This window comes from Carassius carassius, chromosome 50 (assembly GCF_963082965.1).
Source record: "Carassius carassius chromosome 50, fCarCar2.1, whole genome shotgun sequence".
NCBI lineage: Eukaryota > Metazoa > Chordata > Actinopteri > Cypriniformes > Cyprinidae > Carassius > Carassius carassius.
The window spans coordinates 6020974-6044475 of NC_081804.1; the positions used below are offsets into that span (position 1 = coordinate 6020974).

The 23502-nt window shown below is 35.1% G+C and overlaps 1 protein-coding gene across 3 annotated transcripts in view; it reads left to right on the top strand.

Moving 5' to 3' along the window:
• LOC132133610 (cytosolic carboxypeptidase 1-like) overlaps window positions 1–12297 on the top strand; it is a 131705-nt gene extending 119408 nt beyond the window's left edge. For all 3 annotated transcript variants that reach the window (XM_059546490.1, XM_059546491.1, XM_059546492.1), the window contains one exon: window positions 12056–12297. In XM_059546490.1, the coding sequence (XP_059402473.1) occupies window positions 12056–12223 (168 nt within the window). In that variant the 3' untranslated portion in view covers window positions 12224–12297. The remainder of the gene's footprint in view (window positions 1–12055) is intronic.
• The last annotated feature ends 11205 nt before the right edge of the window (window positions 12298–23502 follow it).

Sequence of the window (23502 nt, forward strand, 5' to 3'; positions counted from 1 at the left end):
GTATTAGCTTCCCTGAGAATTAATTTTCAGAAGTTTCTCCTTTTTCATTTTTAAGTCTATGTACATTTTATGCAGAGGTTTTACTTGGTTTGGTTGCTAGTATCAGAAGCAGAGGGAACAAATATGCAGTCTTCTGCAGTGGATGGGTACCATCAGAATGAGAGTCCAAACAGATGATAAAAACATCACAATAATCCACACAACTGCAGTCTATCAATTAACATCTTGTAAAGCGTGAAGCTAAAATACAAGTCCTTTATACATAATTTTCTTTCTCTGAAAGGAGACCATTTACAAGTGAAAACAGTCCAAAACAGTTCTAAGTGAGTTGTGTGTATTACTTGTGGTTTATTTTGATGTTTTTATCAGCTGTTTGAACTCTCATTCTGACGGCACCCATTCACTGCAGAGGATCCATTGGTGAGCAAGTGATGTAATGCTAAATTTTTCAGCGTCTTACAAGGCCCGAGGGTGAATAAGTTTTAGTAAATTTTCATTTTTGGATGAACTCTTCCTTTAAAGGGACTTAAAGTTTGGAACTCAAACTAGCTTAGCAACCAATAGTGTTATACACGGCCATACTTGGTAACATTAGAGATACTGGCAGATGATATTTAGTCAAAGTAGAGTGATTCTAGTGCAGTGACATTTGCAAACGTTCTGGGAGGTCTGGCAGCCCTTTAATAAAGGACAGGGTGCCGAATTACTCTTGACCATGAACCACCTTTAAAGGTTCTGCAAGTGAGAAAAATGTTTTCGGAATGTGCTAATGGTTAAGGAATAAGGTCTGATATGAGAATGTCAGCTCTTGAGGGAGAAATTTTATTAAGTTTGAATCCTTATTCCCTGTCAAAATTGTACATGTAGCTCACAGAGACATGATCTGTACCAGCTAACAGGTGGACATAAGCTGAGAGCAGCCCTATTCTTTCCTCAGTAAAACAGGATTGACTAACAAGAACTTCGACTTGGATTTATCCATCTGTGGTTGCAATCCAATTTCTGTTATTTAGCTCAATCTACTGTTTTGTTCTTATGTGTCATTGTTTTATATATACAAGAAAACCTCATCAGTAGAGGATGAATATAATGTTAATAAAAATGTTAATAAAACACACACACACACACACACACAAAGGGGCGTATACAAAGTAAATATAATATAAATAGTATATTTTACATTTTAGATAATTACAAATGTTAACCAGACGTATTATTATTATTAATGTTATTTGTATTGTAAATCTATATTTTATTGACAACTACACATCATTTGAAGCCAATTATTGTGTTTTTCCAAACCTAGTCGACTGGCCAGTGTCAAAGTAAACCGCATCCATGTTGGTGTTTGAAGAGCGTGTCGGACAGTATGCAGGACGCATGAGCTTCTAAATGTGTATAGATTTGGACTAATGGATCAGAAAATCAGACATTTCATTACGAGCGGTGCATACAAGTGCAGCTGGCAGGCCAGATGTTTTGGTACATGTACTTTTAGCAGTGGGCGGCAGCCCGAGAGTCTCTTGATTAAAAAGTCTGTACTAATATTCACTGCCGATGTCAGGAACTTGGCAGACCATTAGACTCGGGAGCCAATTCAAGTGGGTCCTTTAATGTGAGTTAGACGATAGTGGGAACGTAAAAAAAAAGAGAGAAAAGAGTGGGAAATAGATAGAAACACTCCCTCTGTTCACAGCTAATTCATGCCAATTAGCAGCCCAGACGAGCTCTGGGATTCAGGAATGGAGCGAAGCTTAATTACATTCTTAGTCAGTAAATCAGAGCCGGGTCATTCAGAGTAATGCCGTCTCTGAAATGGCATCACTGCCTAGTGGAATCCTCGATCAGATAAATGGCTACATGTGTACCATAAAAGGAATGGTGCGCTAAATCTGAGCTTTGGCTGGCGGTGCCAATGAATAGTTTTTGCTTTTGCATATTTTGATGGACAAGGAAGTGATGTAATATTGCCAAATCAGTCAGCTGTAAAACAACATAGCCTGCGGTTGTTGATTTCATGAGGAGTGTGGGAACCTGCATGTCATGGTTTGTTTGTTAGTTTTTTTTTTTTTTTTTTGCTCTAGACAGAAAGTGAAGTGAAATTTCACCATTCTCCCAGATTGCCAATGACACCACTGGGACCTTTTCTGATGGTCTCCCACTCAAAGCAGAGGTGTCTTTTGCCAAACGAAGGATAATCTTCAAAAAGAATCGCATTTGCATCACAAAGACGGAACCTTTAATCACCTTAGCTTTGCAATTTCAGACTGCCGAATGAAATTCTCCACTTCCTTCCCTTTGCACTTCTTTCTCCTCTGAACTTAATCAACTATTGTCGTTTTTGAACGAAACACAAGGATTAAGAAAGAACGAGAGGCTTGATGAAATTGGTACAAAGTTCGTTTAATTAAGTATGCAGAGTGCTACATTCTGATTAGGTTCAATTTAGTCGCAGCTGTGATAAACACTTTTGTCTCAAAGTGAAACTGTGAAGCAAAGTTAGAATTTTAGCTTAGTGAGTCCTAAAGGGAGTTTGCAGAAACCATGTTACATTTTTAGAGGGTAATTACACTCCTCATCTAAAAATCAACATGTAATGATCTGTAAATACTGTCTGATTCAATGTCAGATGTTTAGACTTGGTGGGTTTTTTTCAGTTTGAAGGTTAGAGAAACATTGAAAACAAAGCTTCAGCATACACATTTTGTGTCATAAAATAATAACTAAGAGAGAAACAAAACCTTAATTCATATTTTATGTTATTATTATTTACATTTAGTCATTTAGCAATTTATTCAAAGCGACTTACAAATGAGGACCATAAGAAGCAATCAAAATCAGCAAGAGAGCAATGATATGCAAGTGCTATAACAATCCTCAATTAGCTATTTTCTGTTAGAAAATAGAATAGAAAAAGAATAGATCAATATTTTTTTAAAGAAAACAAGCAGTTAGTAAATGAATAGAATGCAAGTCTGTTATTATGAATTATACATCAGTCCACAGTAGTACAACAACAACAAAAATGTTAGTTTTTGCAGTCTTTGATTATCTCAAACAACTCTCCTTTATTGATGACATCATCAAGGCCACCAGTTTTTAGTCTAGTCCCTCCAATCACTTTGCTTCATAACTTAAACTTTTACCTATCCAGTCAATTCAAATCAATCCAATTCTGGAAAAATATGTGACAATATAATAGTAATATAGGTCATGAGTGCACTTTCATGTTCACTTAAATGTGTCATATAAGGTGAATTTTGGATTAACTGCGACAAGCTGGAGACATGAATCAGATTGACTGTTTGGATGGGCCGCTCTATGGCTGCCGCTGAGAGGCATTTCATAGAAGATGACTGATCTGATAATTGTATTTCAGGACAGTAAGTGGAGTTATGACCCATCAGATTTCCAGAAATTTAATTGGGTCTCTAAAAGAAAAAAGAAAAGAATGTAAAAAAAAAAAGAAATAATGATGGCTACAGCCATTTTGAGGAACATATGCTGGAGACACTAATTTGATGTTTGCAAATTGATTAAAGCAACTCTCATAATATGTGATTAATTTCAAAGGACGCCTTTAATTATGGCCACAGTAATATTTCGCAAGGCACAGCAAACTGAGGACACCGACTGTGCTGAGTGTGCAGGTCTGACAATCAGCCGAGAACAGCTATTAAACTCTACGCCAAAGATGAGTCTATGTAAAAGCGGACCAGTCCCATTTTAAAAACCACCCAATTTTTTATTTTTATTTTTCATAATATTACATTAATGTATGTCATATTAATATCAATATATTGTCATATAATATCATATTTTAAATAATTATGTTGACATTAAAATATAAATCTAATGTAAATATATGTATTGTTTCATTTTCACTCATTTTCTGTAAAGCTGATGTTCATCTGATGTTCATCTAGACGACTCCTTGCCTGGTTTTGTAATATACACTTAGTATACTGTATGTTCTGGATGCCTCCAGGATCTCCATCTCAATGTTCTCCAAGGTGAAGGGGTAGCTAGAACTTCAAATGCCAAAGACCTCTCTAAATCATTTCTGCAGGTCAGGCTTTTAGAATCGGATCTCTGTTTCCATTCAGTATTCATCGGTTGCTGATGTTAAATGATGCTGTCACACAGGAATACGAAGGGAAATGTCAGATGTCTGGTCTACTGGAAGAGAACATGGATTTAAGATGAGGATTCATTTCACACTGATGCACAGCACGTGAACACACACACACACACACACACACACACACACACACACACAGACAGTTAGACATCAAGTGTTTCAGAAAGGTTAAAGAAAGTACTTTTAAAATTCAAAGGGTTAAGAAGTAAACACGTAATGCATATTAAAATCCAAAAATTCTAAATATAATTTAAATCTTTAAATAAACACCATTTTAGTATTTTGAAATATTTAAAAAAAATAAATGTTATGACGTACAGTGAAGGTTAGTATAAATGGTATGCAAATTGTGTGAATAAATAAAGCAATTGTAAATATATAAAAGATATAAATTACTAAATAACTATAAAATTAGAAGAAAACAAAGAACATGTTTTAAGGCTATCAACCTCATATGCACTTGCCGTTGATAGATAAGGATAAGAGAGGGAAGGACTCTTCTTAAGTGTTTCTGACGGTGAGCATTTCCAAAGAAAATAATTCATGTGCAATATGGAACAGCTTTCTAATTTGATAAAGAAGGGTCAGGAAATAAGAACTAATTTGTTAAATATAGTTTTTAGTCTATTTAGTGTATGTTTAGACACAATGTGCAAACCATAATTATGGGATTTGATTTGAAAGCATGGTGTTTACTGGATGTGAACTGCTTGAATGAACAGGTGATGTTTGCCTGAGCTTAATTTCATTATCACCTTCATTAAAGCCACTGAATATCGCTTAGTTTGTAATTATCATTCTTGAAAAGTTTCTAGCTGAACTCCAGGGGCCATGTGAATGCATGGCCTATCAAAACCAGCTCTGGCTGTCTTTAGATTTTCTGTCCAATGAAATAAGACTCCTCTGATCCTTGCATTTAAGAGGACTTGAAAAACAAACTTTTCACCAGGCTCTTTTCAAGATTCTTCATTATATTATAAATGGTTTATTATTTAGCATCGGAAAATACATCAGCCTCTTTTTTGATTGTAAGACTGACAAAGAAGTAACAAAATCCTGCTAGCAACTGCATTGACTGTGTTAGTGTTGTGGGCCATGGGGAGCAGTGATAAAACAATGCTACATAAATGTTAATAATAAATTGCAGCCTATCACATTATTATGCATAGACAGAATAGCAAAACAGGACTGTCTGGGATTTGACCAACTGTTATTTTTCCCGAAACGTTGGTAAAAAGGCCTAAATATATAATGAACGTGCATGAGGCAGCTCAATGAGAAAATTGACTTTTAATCACAGTATTCAACGAAGGCCAAAATAAATGAGAAGCATTGTGATTAAAAATATATACATGTATTATGCGTTCAAAGATATTTGAGATATTTCTCAACCCGCTAGCCTGATTTAACTGAAAACAGTAGGTCATTTGGTGTTATTCTTACAGGGGTTGTGTGAGGAAAAACGTGCCATTTTTTTTTCTCATTGGTGCAGTGAAACAGTTGAAAGCTAGAGAAAGCCGCTGAGTCAAAACTCCAGTCCCATCATGACTCACTTCATCAATGACACAAAGGCTTGCTAGCAGAGCTCTGTTATACTTGGGCCTCTATTGGAAAACAGTTCTGTGTTACCAAATGTCCTGCAAGATTGTTTAACCACAGGACTAAACTACAGAAGCCTCGAGGGAAATAAAGCACTTGGTTGAAAGTGGCCAGGTAGCTACTAGTTAGCAATTGTGTGACTTGTCATTGATTTATGATTGCATGCTGAAAGGAAGAAAGGTGTGTTTTGTGCGTATATGTTAGGAGGAAAGTGGTGCACGACTAGAAAGTTTATATGCAATACATCAATGTCATCTGAAATGTCGACAGTGGCATTAGCATGTCACGTGCTAATTAGTCAAGTTACTTTGTATAAAATCATTGAAATGTACAAAATCACACAGAGGAACATGGCAAAAATGGATAATAGAAATTCACAAAAGGTAGAAATAGGAATGGGCCAGGATGAACAAGTAGTCATTTAGTGAGGTTGCGTAGTTTGTCTAGATGTTTAAAAGATGAACTTTTGGATGTAGCATTAATGTAATTTTGACAAGTATTTATGTTGCTATTGGTTGCTACTTTTGAAAAGTAGTTTATGCTGTACTATGCTGTTAACATACTAAACTTCGAAATCTGTCTAAATGAATTTGTTCAAAACACAAATCCACCGATTCATTGTCTATTTTAGTCAGAATGTATATTTGTCGAATGAGTCTGAGATCAGACTTCTTTTTTAAAGATGGTGAATCAAAAATATTTTTTAACTTCAAGACCCATGTGTTCTGGTCCACTTTTTCGCATTCTGTCCAGGGCAAAAATCACCTCCAATAGCCTTATATAGTGTGATTTTTGAATGGACAGCGATTTGTAGTGGTTTCTGAAAACCATTGTGGGTGTTGAGTTCTCTTTTTGAGTGCATTCATTCGATCCTATAATGCACCTCAATAACGAGTTACAACCGTTATTTATGTACGTATTATGTCATTTTTAAGGTTCCTAATGTTGTGTTGGGAGCCTCCTACAATAGGTTTACATGCATGCAAGGTCAAAAAACTCTTTAGTTTTCTCAAAATATGCCTTTAATATCACCTCTTTTTCCAGCATTTCTCAATTGATTTGTTCAAAACTGTTTTAAGATTCTATCTTTCTAAACCCATCTTTTACGAGAGCCTCTGCTTTGATTAGTCAGGTGGACTAGTCTGTTGTCATTGGTTTACGGCATAGGAAACCATATGCCCATTGCCATAATTCTGTCTTTTGAACACTTGATAGAAAATATAAACATCTATTAATTATCATACTTACAGGTTGTGATTCAGTGGAGCCAAGATGGTTCTTCTATGGCATTCACTGTGAAAACCTTGTTTTAAAACCTTTATTTTTAAGAGTAAAGCTATTTGCACAACAGTACTTCGGCCTTTCTGTCACCATCTGTGGTTAAAAGAAAAACGTTTTTTATGGAGTTGAGGTATAAGGATGCCTGTGATCTCCATTTAGGCTATGTGAAAAATATTTAATCTGATCAAAATATTAGCATATCCGCCACCATAATAGCTGGATCTTCTTTTCTATACTTATGGATGATGTAAACTGTCAAGTATGAATGTTGTAAACCTGATATTTCCCACCAAATCTGACTCGACCATTCAAAATATAAACTATTATTGTAGGCCTAAAGTTCATTCACACCCATCATAACCATGTTTTATAATCATTCTAATTCTATGAAATATGGCCTTCCTCACCATACAGTAGCAATAACAACAACGACACGGAGAAAAAATACTGTTGCTGTTTTCCAGCCGATGAATGATACAAACATTGACAGCCAATCAGAGCCCAGACTTGAAAGAGCTTGCGCGTTTAAAGAGACAGACAACATAACAGTAGCACACACTGTAAACAGAAAATTATTGTGCGTTAATGTGCTTGCTAATATAGTTGTCATTATAGTTATTGTCCATGGTGTGAGTAGACCTTTACTTTTTTGTTGTTGTTGTTTAATATAATATAAAATAATATTTAATATAATTTCCAAAAATATATATATATATATATAATTTTTTTCACATCACATGCTTTCATCCATACAACAATAATGCTGCAGTAATAATAACAACAACAATAAAATAGAAAATAATAATAATAATAATGTGCTGCTATATGGCCATTTTCTGTGATTGATACCAGTCTATTCAGTGGCACAGAGCCATGGTGATCAAGCCGTATGCCACTGAGATTAGCTTAGAGTTAATAAGAGCTATCAGGAGGGGTAATTTACCTCTCTAATGGCTTGGGCCCTCTGAAAGGGCATGATAGCTGCTATGCCTGTGTGCGGTTTTGGCAGTCTTCCTGCTGCCCGCTTGGCTCTCCTCAACTCTGGCCTTATCAAAGGGAAAAACTGTCACTCCAATAAACAAGAAATTTGCCCCCGCCGACCGAAACGCTTTGCTGCATAAGTGAGTGAGTGGCTCTTTTTATTTTTTTCCTCTCCCTGTCACACAGAAATAGAATATAGGATCACAGTGATTTAGATTGGTTAATTTGCACACAGGAGCATGCAAACTGTGTGTATTTGTCTGTGTTAGGGAATCATCTGTTATGTTAGTCATATTTTTGTTTCATTTGTTGTGCTTTAGTGCCCCAGCAAAGTGTTACATCAGTGCTTCACATTCTTGTTAACTGGTTGAAAACTTTATTTGATCAACCAATTAATCGTGTCTGATGAAAAATAAAATGTTATATATATATGCAAGAACACAAACTCAGACAGGAATGCTTGGCCAACTACGAATTGAACACTTCACATTAAGCATAAATTTTCATATGTGGCAGTAACAAGTGTAATTCAAGTTGTTATCAAAATAAATAAATATAGATTATTTGCAAAACTGTTACACTGCCATGACAATAGTTGATTTGAAAGGGAAAACAGTTACGGTAATATAGCATCCCTTGTGGCAGCAATGAGAATGCTACCACATTGTCCTTGTGATGTTATTAACTGCATTCAAATATATATACATATATTTTATATATATTTTTTATTTTGTTTTCTGTTGTTTGTTTTGGTTTTTATTGTTTTTATTTTATTCCATATTTTGTTGTGTTTTTATTGCATTTCTATTAGGGTTTTTTTTCCCCACAATCCTTAAAGGGCACATAACACACAGAGTTTCTGCCAAGCTCATGGTAAACTTGAGTAATAGTATTGCATTATTCATATCTCTGAAGAGTCTTTAAATTTTTCAGATTTATAAAAGAGACAGCGCGTAACACTGTCGAGCTCCTGGAGGCGTGCCGTGGGCGGAGCTAAAAACTCAAAAGCAAGCAAAGCTTTTGCATAGTAATTGTCTGCATGCTGTGACATCCATTTAAATAAAACAGGAACAAAAACTTTACTGAATTAGATTTGATTGAATTTATTTATAAACATTTTTCACCTAATTGCCAAAAACAATCATACATACTTGCTGCCCACTGATAGACAAACTGTTCCCTTAAAGCTGGGTTTTTTGAAAAGCTGAACAAGGTTATCTTTCCATCACAATCAAAAACACACTTCTTCGGGGGCATTGCTGACTTTGTGGTCTAAAAACAAAATGACAAATCCTTCTCCAGCAAGTCCTGTGCAGCTCTGTCGACGACTTAAGCAACCCAAATGAAGCATGTTGATGGGAGTGCTCGCTCGTTTTTTTAAACTTCTATTTTTTTTAAATAAGTGTAAAAAAGTCAGAATACATGAAATAGCATTATACCTCCCCTTTAAAAAACTGAAACAGTCTGAAAAGTTAATACTAAAACCTGAAACAGTCTGAAAATAAAAGTGTTTTTTTTTTTTACTAAATTTTATGGTAATTAATTCAGAACACGTACTGAGCAGTTCTCCCTCCCTTTTGGCACCTTAGTGTTTCGTTGACAGGTTACAGCAATGCTGCGATGTTTGCGGCCGTCTTGACAGAGTGAGTTTGAGTCTGCAGTATGGACATGTGTATGCTTTTGTGTCTCTCGATCACATAAATGTCAGGTATGGGTAGGTGTTGGTCGGCCATCATTCTCTAACTTACACAGCTTCCCATTAATTTGACCGCTTCCCCAGAGTGTGGCGAGATTCGGAAGTTATTAGTGCTGACGCTAACTCCCTTCAGACTCATCTGGCCTGCTGAGTTCACAACCATGACTCACTTATCTACAGCGTCAAGGCTCGTACAAGGGGGGAAAGAGAGAGAGAGATATATATAGAGAGAGAGAAGGGATGTCGGCATCACACGGGGTGGAAGATGCAGAATAAATAAGAGGGGCGGCTCATCTAAAAAGTTGTGACACCTTTATCTCACTTGATTTCTACATGACACTGCGAGCTGCGGTTGCTCTTAATGAATTGTCTCTAATGGAGAGTGTGTTGCAGTGAGACAGGTCTCAATATCACCAGGCCGAGGTTGCAGTGTATGAAGGGCTCCTGGGAATTCGCCGCAGCATGTTCTCAGGAGAAGCGTGCAGCATTCACACGCTAATAACATGCTCGAGCGAGCAGGTGCAGCTGCTTCTTGGTGAAATAAACTGCAATCAGTATGTTGTTATGAAAGGCGTGATCTGACAGTAAAATGATCGTTGAAACAGGCAAGGTTAAAGACTTTATTTGGGTGAGAATCGATATGATATGGAAGGAACAGCTTGTAATTAGAACCATTTTCATTTTGTTAGACTGTTAATTTTATGACTGACTGCACTGATGCATATCTTCACTGATGCATGTGTGTGTGTGTGTGTACACATATATGTTTTAATTATATATCCAATATATATATATGTACAGTATGTATTTGTTTCAGTGGCACCAAGGTGTGTTTATTTTTTATATATTTTTTTAATTTTTTTTATTAATCTTTATTTTTGTCATTATTAGTCTTATGACTCCCTTTTTTATTTACTTTTTTAAGCATTCTGAAATCCTTTTTTTATTTTTTTTTATTACCAAAAATCTTCCCAACTTCTCTGAAATCATTTTACATTTCAGTGAATTGTTTGTTTATGTATCTTTTAATTAGCACACATCAAGAAAAGTAATTTTAAAAATGGTCTAGGCCTACAAAATACATGAAAGTGTTTGCTGGGAACCTACAGATGCTTTTTATTTACTAGATTTTACAATTATGACTTGTTGGAGACATTTGTACCATAAAGTAGTTATATAAATCTATTTATAAATAACTTTTAATTAAAATAGATATTATGAGTGAATGGAAAGTGTAATGGAAATATCATGGAATTTAATTCTCCAAAATGTTTGGAAACCATGAAAGCTGCATGCATAATAATTATAATAAATGATAAAATATAGATTAAACTAGTTTTAGATGGAGTATAGTGGGCCATGTCAACTTCCCCCAAAAATATTGAATGTCCACTACTCACTGAAAACTAAATCATGCCTTGTCAAAGCTATGGACACTTGTTATATTTTATTTCCAGACATTTATTGTATACAATAAATACATATGGATGCTTTGGTTTTTTTGATTGAAACATGAATTTGATGGAAACAAGAATACTGACGTGAATGAGGAGGATGATGATCCACAAGCTTCTTTGTTTTGGTTTCACTGGTGAGTGGAGCACTGAAGACACATGGAGACACTGCTGATTTATTGATTTTGTTAACCTGCAGTATTCCACAGCTCATTGAACCACTGGGTCAGGACTTTGGGTTATTGCAGGGTTTTGTGTGCCTAGAAAAGCGTGAACGTTTCAATACATGCCCTGTGTTTGTTTACTAGTGGCAGAAAATATTAGTGTCTGGATTTCCATTTAATCGTTGTTTCCGGAACAATGCATTATATGAGAGGAGAGTTTGTGCACAGCATGAAGTGTGCAATAACATTGTGGTAACAAAGTGGATTCATTTTGGGACCTAACTCAATGCTGCTTTTATAAAATTTTAAAACTGCTACAACAGGCTTCAAAATTTCTGTTTTTATTTTGGGTTTGTTTTTGTTAGCTTTTTATTTCATTTTGTTTTTTTGTGTGTGTTTGTGTTTTTATTTTTGTCCTTTGTTTTTTTTTTTTTCATTTTTTTTTTATCTTGTTTTTAGCTAGCTTTTTTTTTTTGCTTTATTTATTATTTTTTAATTGCATTATTCATTTTTTTCATATTTTTTTGTTTTGAATCAAACTTATTGTCTAATGATAAGCTTGTAGTTTACTGACATTTTGTGATTTAATTCAGTTTCATTAATATATTTTCTTGTACAGTGTTCACAAAACATCTCCAGAATTAAGAGACAAGTCTGTAAATGTAGTTTGACAGCCCCAATCAGTCAGTCTGTCAATTATAAATTTCAACTGTCAATCTCGAATGTCTTCACCTCACAGGGGTTACAGACAGGGACGCGGGAGCTGGAGGAGATGGGAATGAAGTTCAGCCAGAGTCTTCTCACCCTCAGGAGTAATACCATCCATTATAACAGCCATCTGATTCACCACACATATGCCCTGTTAGACGTGGACGACAGGCTACTCAACCACAAATCCAATAAGTGAGTTTTAAATGAATGTATTTTGACCACAGACACATCTAGGACTTCAAAACTCATCAAGAGAGACCACAATAAATATATATATATATATTTTTTTTTTGGTCTAAAGGCAATACTTTAAAACAGTGCTCCTCTATACTGTGTTTGCTTCAGATACAGATATTTCAGATTTTCAAATACCACAGTCTAATTAGACACATGGTCAAAATGTTAAAAACAAAGGATATTTGAATCATTTTTCTGCTCCTTTTTATTAAGTAAGACATTAAAAACTACCATACACTTTTTGCTATTATGTGCACATTCAGCTGGCCTTGTGGGATTTATATTTGATAACTATAATTGTCTGTAACTATATTATGATAACGTTTATGCTTCAGTGGAGCAGAATGAAAATAAGAGCTAGATGTACATTTCCTGAAAGAATAAGCCCACAGCAGCAAAGGAATAGCAAGTTTTTGTTGAAATTATCATTTGGAAAGTTGATGGAGGTTGTCCAATTATGGTTCACTTTCTATAATTATTAGAGCAAGATTTTTTATAAAAACCTATGAAGGTCTACAATAACTGGAGGAAGCAATGCTTTAGTATTGCCGTTCATCTCAATGGCACTTGTAGGTATTTTATATATTGCTTTTACTGTATACAGTATGTCATTGTTTTGAATTTTTTTTTTACATTTTATGTTGACTAAGTTGCTTTTTATTATTGTATTATTTTTAACAATGTCTACTTTTAAACGAATGTCAGTAGAGCATCAGTGTAAATCATTGGGAGACTAAACAGTTTTAGATTATTAAAAGTTTGTAAAAACTAAAATTACATAAATATAAGGCGGTAGATGGAATATATGAGGTTGTCTGGAGCTGAATTAATTGCAGAAATTTGTAGTAAGATGTACTAAGTTAGCGACTTCAGGAGAGTAAATGTTAATAAAAATTTTATGATTTGGTTTTGGGTAAATAAAATGCCACATTAGATGGTAATGCAGATGTCGCATATTGCAGAGTTTCTGTAGCCAAGGGAGGCAGCCATTTAACTTTGGCTTTTTAAATATGATCTCGAGCTGAGGGACGTGGACAGAGATTCATTCAGAGTGCATCAGCTGCCTTTCAAGTTTTCAATTTGCCACTAAAGGGGTTTCCTGGGAGCACTGCCACTTTCTCGGTTTTCCTTTCGTCTCTCTAACTCCTTTCTTCTCCACACACACTCTTTCTCTCCCCTCTCCCTTTTTTCCCTTCCCAAGCACCCTCAAGTTAAAATTCACTTAGAGTCTTGATCTCTGTCATGGAATGAAATGGACCAAAGCTGAGCTATTGATTTCTACGAAGTTCAATTAAATCCCTTTTGTGTGCATTATGAATTGTTACATCTTGTCCACAAAGAGCACTCAGTATTCTGAGGAGATTACCCCACCCCTCTCTCTTCTCCAGGATTTCACAACGTTTCTATTGTTACCCCTTCTTCTTTATATTACTGAGGAGAAAACGGTAAACTTGACTGGCCCTACCCAAGAATATTGCGTAACTGAATTATGCGCAACTGCAGAATGCTGTTTACGAGCCTTGTCTGATTCAGCTAAGCTCTTCTGATGTATGTAGAATGTAGACTTTCATTGAGTAATAAACATTTAATATGAATCAAGAACAACATATTTGAATTGAAATAACTTCAACGTTTGACAAATCATGTCAAATTTGGGTTCCATGAAGCTGTTTGTTTTTGTTTTTTTAGTAGATACTGTAGATAGATAGATAAATGTCAATGGGAAGTCCCTGTTTAACTATATTTGTAAGTGTGTGTATGTGAAGGAGAGAGAGAAAGTGTCTCTATTAAAGACGTCTTTTCTGCTTTAAGATCTGTAGCGATGTGATCAGTTTCTTTTGACAGCCAACACAGCAGATGTCAACAGATGGATATCACTTTCCACTCAAAATAAGTGACCAGCGGCGTATTATGCACCGCCTCACTCTCCTCTGCTCTATTCTCCACGCTGCTTTCATTGTGCTTTATGTGAGTCAGTCCAGGACAGCCGGCTGTACTGACGCCACGCATCCAAAATCATCTCAAGTCATGCGGATGGTTAATTCACCTCAAGCTCCAGACACAAAAGAGAAGCGATCACTTCAGGAGCTGACAGGAAACCCTTTTTTGTTCGTGACTTCTTTGTGAGGGAAGCAAATTCACATTCATATAGATGCTATTTTCCTGCCCGACACTTTTGGTTATGCACTTCCGAATGAAAAGTAGCCGACAGAATGCTCAATACCTGCAAGATGTGAAATAAAGCCCAACTGCTCACAGGAAAACTCCGGCTTTCTTCATATTGAGGTCTGTCATATCTTTTGTGTCAAAAGTTCATCTTTTTTGCCCTAAAAGTCCACAGAATTGATTTTCTAATAATAAAGCATGACTTTTTTAAATAGTTTCCATGATGGGCTTCTATCAAAGGCCATGCGTCGAAATGAAAAGGTTAAATTTTTTCATCTGACCCCAATTTTAGTCTCTTTAGAAACGCTTTCTAGTGACGTCACTTAACAGCAAGTGTTTTCTTATCTATTGAACTAAGGACGGCCAAATGCAGCTTTAGATGCCGGACCCTTCAGAAGATAACAAGCTCTCTTAAAAACGGCGTTGAACGTCTCCACACCTTTCATGACATCTTACATTACAGCTTGACACATTTGTTGGATTCTTTCATTACGCAGTTTGGAAATGAGTCCCTGCGGTAATTCTATTATTCCTCCTGAGCTCGATTTCTTTTCATCCCTCACATCAGAACGGTTCGCCAAAGTCTTGAAGCTGAAAGCTTAGTAAACCAAGAAACATATTGGATTGTGAGACACAAAGGAGATCTTTAGAAGTGTAAACAAACACACAAACTGGCAAGAGCATCAACACATAATGCTAAATAAGAAGAACTGCAGTTGATTATTATAATTCTAAAAATTTCCTCAACAATTCCAACCAAATTTACATGCCAGTTGGTCCGTTTCATCCGTTTGCAATTGTTCTCAGATTCATCCAGCACCTCCAGCTATTCCAACAAAGAGAATTGAGCCGACTTGTGAAACTTATTCCATCAAAAGTTACCACAAACTACATTAACTTGTTAATCCACTCTGAAATGACGGTCGCCCTTCAGGAAACTGAGGAAGGTTGAACCTGCCAGATTGCTTCATTTCAATTTATTTAGACCATTTAAGAAGTCTTTAGAGAGAAACAGGCATGCATTACACTGCTTTCCAAGGCAGTCTTCATCCTTTTATTTGTCTTAGGGAGAGCAGGTTTTTGAATTTAAATATTAGATATTATTAACTTATTACAACCAGTTTTAACATTTATTTTCTGCAGATTGCTCCTTGTACTCACAAATTTTCAGTGAGCCTAAGCAGTGTCATTGAGCTGTTTGTTAATAATAGCCTACAGTAGGTTCAGGAAAAGATTTTGTTGTTGTTGTTGTTGTTAAACTGCCCAAAATATTTGTAAACAAGGACCTTAAAAATTTAGAATCATTACCGTTATTTATTCATTCATTCATCCATTCATCCATTAATTTATTCATTCTCAATAATAATTCTTACTTCTTTTAATGATTGTTTGGTCAAGTATAATTCCTATGAAGTAATTATTTGGTCAATAATAATTATTGGTCAATATAATCAATACGTGCAATTATATTGATGATCAATTTGTATAACACACACACACACACACACACACACACACACACACACACACACACACACATACAGATACACACACACATACAAAGCTCCAGAGACCAAATATTTTATATATATAGTTTTTAAGTTGCATACTTTTTATTATAAATAGTTTATTATATACATGCTAAATGAATGAAAAATTTATTTTACTACACTTTTTGTAATTTTATTTATCAATAAAGCAAAGCCTTCATCTATTTCTGACTGCAGACTCACAAAAGTCAAGTCGCCTCTATTTATATAATGCTTTATACAATACGGATTGTGTCAAAGCATTTTTACAGTGTTAAACAGGAAATTGTGTCGATAATGTAGGAGGACTATAGTAAACAGTCAATTTTCAGTTTAAGTCAGATCATTGTTGATTTAGTGATGCCATCATCCAGCTCAGTTCATTTCTCTATAAATAGTCTCTGTGCAATCAAGCTGACAATTTTGCCAAAAATTAAATGCCCCCAACTAAGCCAAAGGCGACAGTGGCAAAGAATCAAAGCTCCATCTGTAAAAACCTTGGGAGAAACCAGGCTCAGTCATGGTCTTGTGCCGATGACTGTCTAGTTGAGAAGGTCTTTGCAGGGGATCTGTCTCTGGGGCTCATATAGTTGACATGATCTCCACTGACATTAAGGGCTATAGAGGTCATCTCTAGGTGCTGATCCACCATCTGGGCTGGATATGGACTGGTTCTGGGTGACCATCTGGTCTGGATACAAACTGGATCTTGGTGGCTACGGTGACCTCGGAATAAGAATGAAACAGACAAATATTAGCATAGATGCCATTGTTCTTATGATGTAGCAAGTACAAATTCTGTCTGCCTCCTGAACAAATAGGTATATTGTTCCAGAGTTTGAGAGCTAAATGAGAAAAGGATCTGGCACCCGCAGTTGATTTTGATATTCTAGGTATAATGGCCAGAGTTTTGAGGACTATAATGTGATAAGAACTCGTTCAAGTACTTGGGAGCTAAACCATTCAGGGCTTCAGTAATTAGCAAGATTTTAAAATGTATATGATGTTCAATAGGGAGCTGGCACAGAACCGGGATAATATGATCACAGTTCCTGGTTCTGGTAAGAACTTTAGCTGCATCATTTTGAACAAGCTGGAGTTTGTTTATTAAATAATTAACACCTTTTTTTTTATTTAGAAGTAGGAAATTACTAGTCATCCAATTTTCTACATTAATTCTGTTAGTTTTGGGAATTGTATGTTTCGTATGGCCACAAATAATTATAGAGCTCAGTCTCATCAGCATAACAATGAAAGCTAACACCATGTATCCTAATAGAATCTCCCAAGGGTAGCATGTAAAGCGTGAAAAGCAATGGCCCTAGTATTGAGCCTTGTGGTACTTGTAATCTGTGACAACTCTTTATTCAAAAACATGAAAGTGGTTCTTATAGCTCTAAAGGCAGCAACATTTCTTACTTAATTTAATCTAATTCTACATTTATGTGATAAATCTGGCATCATCAGAATTATTTTCTAAATATTCCACCAAAATCACTTAACGATCGACCATAGGGAACCTGTACTAATTGTTCTGTACCTCTGAAGGTTTTCCAGAACTTCATATTGTTCAGTTGTTCAGTTGCACGTTTAATTATTAATGCAAAATTGGACAGACTCTCCAAAAGAATCATTATAAGCATACTTAAAATTCAGAGCTGCTGTTCCCTGTGTAACTTTCCCCGCATGAACAGGGTTGATAGCAGGTTGTGCTGTAAAATGAAACTACATCTGCACATCTTTTACTAGCATGCATTTAGATACAGAGGCAGAGGAAAGTGAGGAAGATAAGAGCTTGAAAAGTGGGCTGCAAACAGCTTTTGAGTGGCGTTGATTTTAATGCCTTCTAGGAGATATTTGCTGGCAGATCACTTATGAGGTGTCTGTAATAGTTTGTGAGAGCACACTCTGTAAACAAGAGCTGTGTATCCTTGTGCAGCGATGGACGTCTCCCAGGAGAGAGCTGATTGAATCGCTGTCCCCAGCTGTCACACAGACATGCACACTCCCTCGCCCAACATGCGGCAAGCAGCTTGCCCTTCTAATCTGCAAATGAAATTATTTCTGGGACTTTGGACTACAATTTTTTTGAGGAGCTAGACATTTTGTTAAGGGTAGAAGATTCATGGTGGATTTTCTTTAAATGAATGCATGCCAAAACCTGTTGTTTGCAAGTGGCAAAAAAATAATGTAATATAACAACACCAATAGTAATAATAATAATAATATCAATAAAAATAATTGAATAATAAAAATAATAAAACAATTATAGTAATGTCAATATTAATCATCATCATTAAATAAAAATATAACGTATACGCGTTAATCGACTCCAGAGGGTTAAATATCATGGTATTAAATATAAGAAAATAAATGTATAGTTCAAAATATAAAAATAATTTAAATGTAAATATTAGTGTATAATACTACAGTAAATTTATGACAGTATTATTTTAACATATAGTATATTATATTATTCATTAGTTTAGTGAATTTAAGTATTTAAGTAAGTTTGAAATATTATAAAGAACAGTTTTAAATTGTCTTCATTGTTTTTTTAATTGCTAATGCCAACATTATTATTATTATTGTTATTATATAATATACAATTAAAAACAATTATTTTCAAATAATTTAATTATCATATTATTATAGTAAATTGATTATAATATTATAATATAAAGTATATTAGCCTATTTATTATTATAGTTGTATATCAAAAGAGGATTTGAAAACTTCTTGACTGACATTATGCACCTGTCAGTTGTTAGTCACAGTGTCAGAATTCTGTAAATATCAAGAACAATTTAAGTCTTATCCATGTATACTGCCACCTCATACGCAGTTGTGAAACTGTTATCCATTCTAAGTAGTTTGATAACAAGTAGTTTTATTTTATTTTATTTTATTTTATTTTATTTTATTTTATTTTATTTTATTTTATTTTATTTTATTTTATTTTATTTTATTTTATTTTATTTTATTTTATTTTATTTTATTTTATTTTATTTTATTTTATTTATAAAAACCAGGACTTCACCAGGGGACTTGAGAAGCAATTACTTGCCATGTGGTTGTGCAGCACACTTCTCTCTAGATATACTTGTTTCTTAAGAGTAATTAAATCATGGTTCTGCATTCAAAATAACTAAAATAGCAGCGATGTCATTAACATGAATCATCTTACTGCCTCTTCATACTCTTTCTAAGCTGCATTATAGTAGATGAGATTCGTTTAATTTAGTGATTGACAGGGGTGTCTATTTTTGTCACAATGACAAGACAAACTTGCACAAATGCACATAATAATGCACATAAAGTTCAGCAAGTTGGACAAAAATTAGTTTTTTTATGTAAGTCATTAAGATTTTATGTTGTTCAACAAATATATATATTTTTTTCATGATAATAATTACTCAAGATAGAATTATATATATATATATATATATAAAACGCACACACACACACACACACACACACACACATACACACACACTCTCACTGGCCACTTTATTAGGTACACCTTGCTGCGACCGGGTTGGACCCCCTTTTGCCTTCAGAACTGCCTTAATTCTTCGAATGCACAAGCAGTCTGATAACAGCCGGTAATCTGATCTCACCATCATCGAATCTGTCTGCGATTACATGAAGAAACAGATGAAACTGAGACAAACTAAATCCAGAAGAACTGTAGCAATGTCTTCAAGAAATTTTAAGAAACCTGCCTCAAAGCTACAGTACTGTGAGAAGTTTTGGGCACTAGGTGTAAATAAGCTGGAAAGTAAGGATAATTTCAAAAACATCGTTATAAATGGATTTTATTTATCAATTAACTTCTATTAACTCAATCAAATCAATATTTGGTGTGACCAACCTTTGCATTTAAAACAGCTTTTGTCCAGGTACACTTGCACATTGTTTTTCAGGTGGCTTTGCAGGAAGGCGTCTTGGAGATATGACCACAGTTCTTCTGGATTTAGTTTGTCTCGGTTTTATCTGTTTCTTCATGTAATCACAGATGATGGTGAGATCAGGTCTCTGTGTGAAGCACCAGCTGTTTTCAGACTGCTTGTGCATTCAAAATTCTCACTCGATTATTATTAAAATTAATGGAAAAATGAATGTTTGGAAATTTAAACTGATATTTTCTACTGACACACTACAGCAAAATATATAAATAACTGTCCGAACACCGTTCTTTGGGGTGAAAATACTGACGTGCCTAAGACTTTTGTACAGTAGTGTATGTATAAAGTAAGTATAAATAAATTAAGCATATTTAAATAAGTATTAAAGTATGTGTTTATATATGTTAAGGGCTAGATTTTTGCTGGAGGAAACAGCTATGGTGTAAACTTTACAGTAGATGGGAAATCGATTGCTCCCTCGTGGCCTTTTTGTACCTTTTGTAACTGTATTTATGACAAAGAACTGCACACAGATCTATTGATAAATACACCTTGTATCCTTTGTTTCTGTTTGAGTCCGCTTTCTCTGCTCCACCACTGTCTGCTGATTGAAGAGCATGCTGAAAGACGGAGAGCAGACAGGTCTGCCACCGGTTTCATATGAAATTTAAGGGGACTGACTCTGAGGCAATTTTGTGTACAGTTTAAGGAGCTAAATGCTATAGCCCCGCTAAAAAAGCCTTTTGACGCCCATGCTTCTTGTGTACATTTCGGAGAACCAGGACAAATATTTCAATCGATCGCTCAGGCATTTAAGAGGCACCAAAATAAGGCACTGAAATCTGCATTGTGATTCGGTTCAGTTCATACTTGTTCCATAGGTAACATATAGGCACCGGGTTTCGTACCCAACCCTAATATTGACATGATAGCATCACGCAGTGCACATCCATGATGCGAATCTACCGTTCCAAGACATCCCAAAGCTGCTCTATTGGATTGAGGTCTGATGCCTGTGGAGGCCATTTGAGTAAAGTGAACTCATTGTGATGTTCAAGAAACCAGTCTGAGATGATTTGAGCTTTATGACATGGTGCATTATCCTGCTGGAAGTAGCCATCAGAAGATGTGTACACTGTCTTAATGGAATGGACATGGTCAGCAACAATACTCAGGTGGGCTGTGGTGTTTAAACAATGCTCATTTGGTACTAAGGGGCCCAAAGTGTGCCAAAGAAACTATCCCCCACACCATTACACATCCACCAGCAGCCTGAACCATTGAGACAAGACAGGATGGATCTTGAATCTACTAACTGGAATTGGATTTATAAATAATTGTACATGTAGCTGTATTTTATAATATAATTTCCTTGTGAATGCACAGGTAGAGATAACAAACTTTTGATGGTGGCATCAAAGTTTGGTTGGAATACACACAAACTGAACTTGCTGAAACCGAAATTGGTCAAATCAGCTTTATGGCACAAAGCGACGTGCATGAATATAGTGATTTGAATGCATCTTCGGCTTGTGTCAGAACAGCAGCTTCATGTTTGAATGAGCTGGCCGGTTGTTTCATTGCTTTAGCTTTTTGATTTGAATAGAGCAGAAATGTGAAAAACATATTTTCCAGTTGTAAATGAAGCAGTTGTATTTTTTTTTTTTTTTTTTTTTGTCTCTCTCCCTCACTGATAAATTAGGCTCTTAAAATTCAAGCTGCTAAGACACTTTATCAAAGCCGCGAGGGGAGAATTCTAGTGACCCGTGGATTGTTTTTGGTCAGGAGGTGATGAAGGGAGGAGTGGCCCTCGTCTTTCACACTTTAGTGTTTTGATTGTTGATTCTGATTGCACTGGAATCTGTCGATTGGATGACAAAGATAATCCGATTGAGACTGCATACAATTACACAACTGACAAAAGATTTGACTGCTATTGTACAAACATAATAGACAAACCATGGGAGACTATATGAGCAAATAATTTGGGTAAATAAAAAATTGGTGGTTGAATTACAAAACCTAATTTTAGGATTGACAATGTTCTTTAGAATTTTGTTCATCAAAAAATCCTGGGAAAACATTAATTTCATGGTTTCCACAAACATATTATGCAGTGCTGTTTTCAACATTAATACTACTGCTGCTACTACTACTACTACTACTAAACATATTATAATGATTTCTGAAGGATCGTTTGACACTGCAGAATTAATTGCTGTTGAAAATTAGCTTTGCTATCACAAGAATAAATTACAGTTTAAAATATATTAAGATACAAAATAGCTATTTCAATCTGTAATCATATTTCATAATTTTACCATTTTTACTGTATATATATCCAAATAAATACAGCCTTGGTGAACATAAGAAACTTATGTTTATGTAAATTAATGATGTAAATAATATGTAAATTATACCAGCTTTAAAAATATTTGTCCGTGTTTTTTCTTCTGTGTATTGAATTTTTTATATTTGTTGAGTTTTCATAGGACTAAACCAAAATATGCTTTCCCAATGATATCTAAGTCACAGTTTGTCTGTTGATCATTCTTAACACGATCTGCCATTGGCTTTGAATTGTCACTGCAAAACATGCTGAAAACAGCATAAATGCTAAGGAATATGTATAACCCAGTGAGTTTAGTCAAGTTAATGATAATAAGCATTGTGCTGCTTTTTGCCCCCCCCCCCCTCTGTTCTGAAATCATCCTCTCAGCAGCCATATACTGCCTGTCGGAATAATAATGCAATCAATTGTCTGCATTTACAATGTGTATGTAGATTGCAGGGTCGGTTTGTTTTGTGTACCACAGAGAAAAAAAAAAAAGTCTTTGCCACATTTCTGTTCTTATATTCATCGAGATGTGGCACAGGCCTTGTAAATATTTGCATAATACTTGAATGAATGATATATTTATTAGCAGCTACCCAAAGTGGAATTCAAACTCTTTCTGCTGGCGCTCTGCCGAGATGACAAATAGAGAATGTGCTAGTGTTTCATAAGCACGCGTACCAATTTAGCAGAGCCCACAGAGATTTCTGTAGATCATTAAACCAAAATAGCGGATTTGTCGAGAAACTACTCCCCGCATTTGGAGTTGATAATAGCACAATTCAGATATTTAAGTCTCTGAACCATCAAACCTACAGCAAAACAGAAGACAGGTGTTATTTCTGCTGGGTAAACACACACTGGAGGAGGGAAGGAAAACTAGGGCGGAACTTTTTTTTTTTAATCTTCAAATCAAACGAATGCTTGACAAGTCAAACAGTGGAAAGGTTCTATATATTGTAAGCTTTTTTATTTTCCAAGAAAATAATTAAAAACTTCTAGTTTTTGATAATGTTGTAATTTGGGAGAGTTACACATCTGTATTTTGCAATAGAAGATGAAACTGTTGCAGACATATTTTGCTCATCAACATTTCTGTCAGTCATGTTGAATTTATGGTGTGATATACTGTATATATAAAATATAATTACATATAAAGGGACGGTCATGAAGAAAATAGTGGGTTTGAAAATGGTTCAAAATAGCAGTTAAAGAGCTTCACACTGTAATGATCACCATATGTCATACAACATTTTGTAGACCCCCCCCCCCCTTCATTTATAATGTTAAAGTTTCTTAC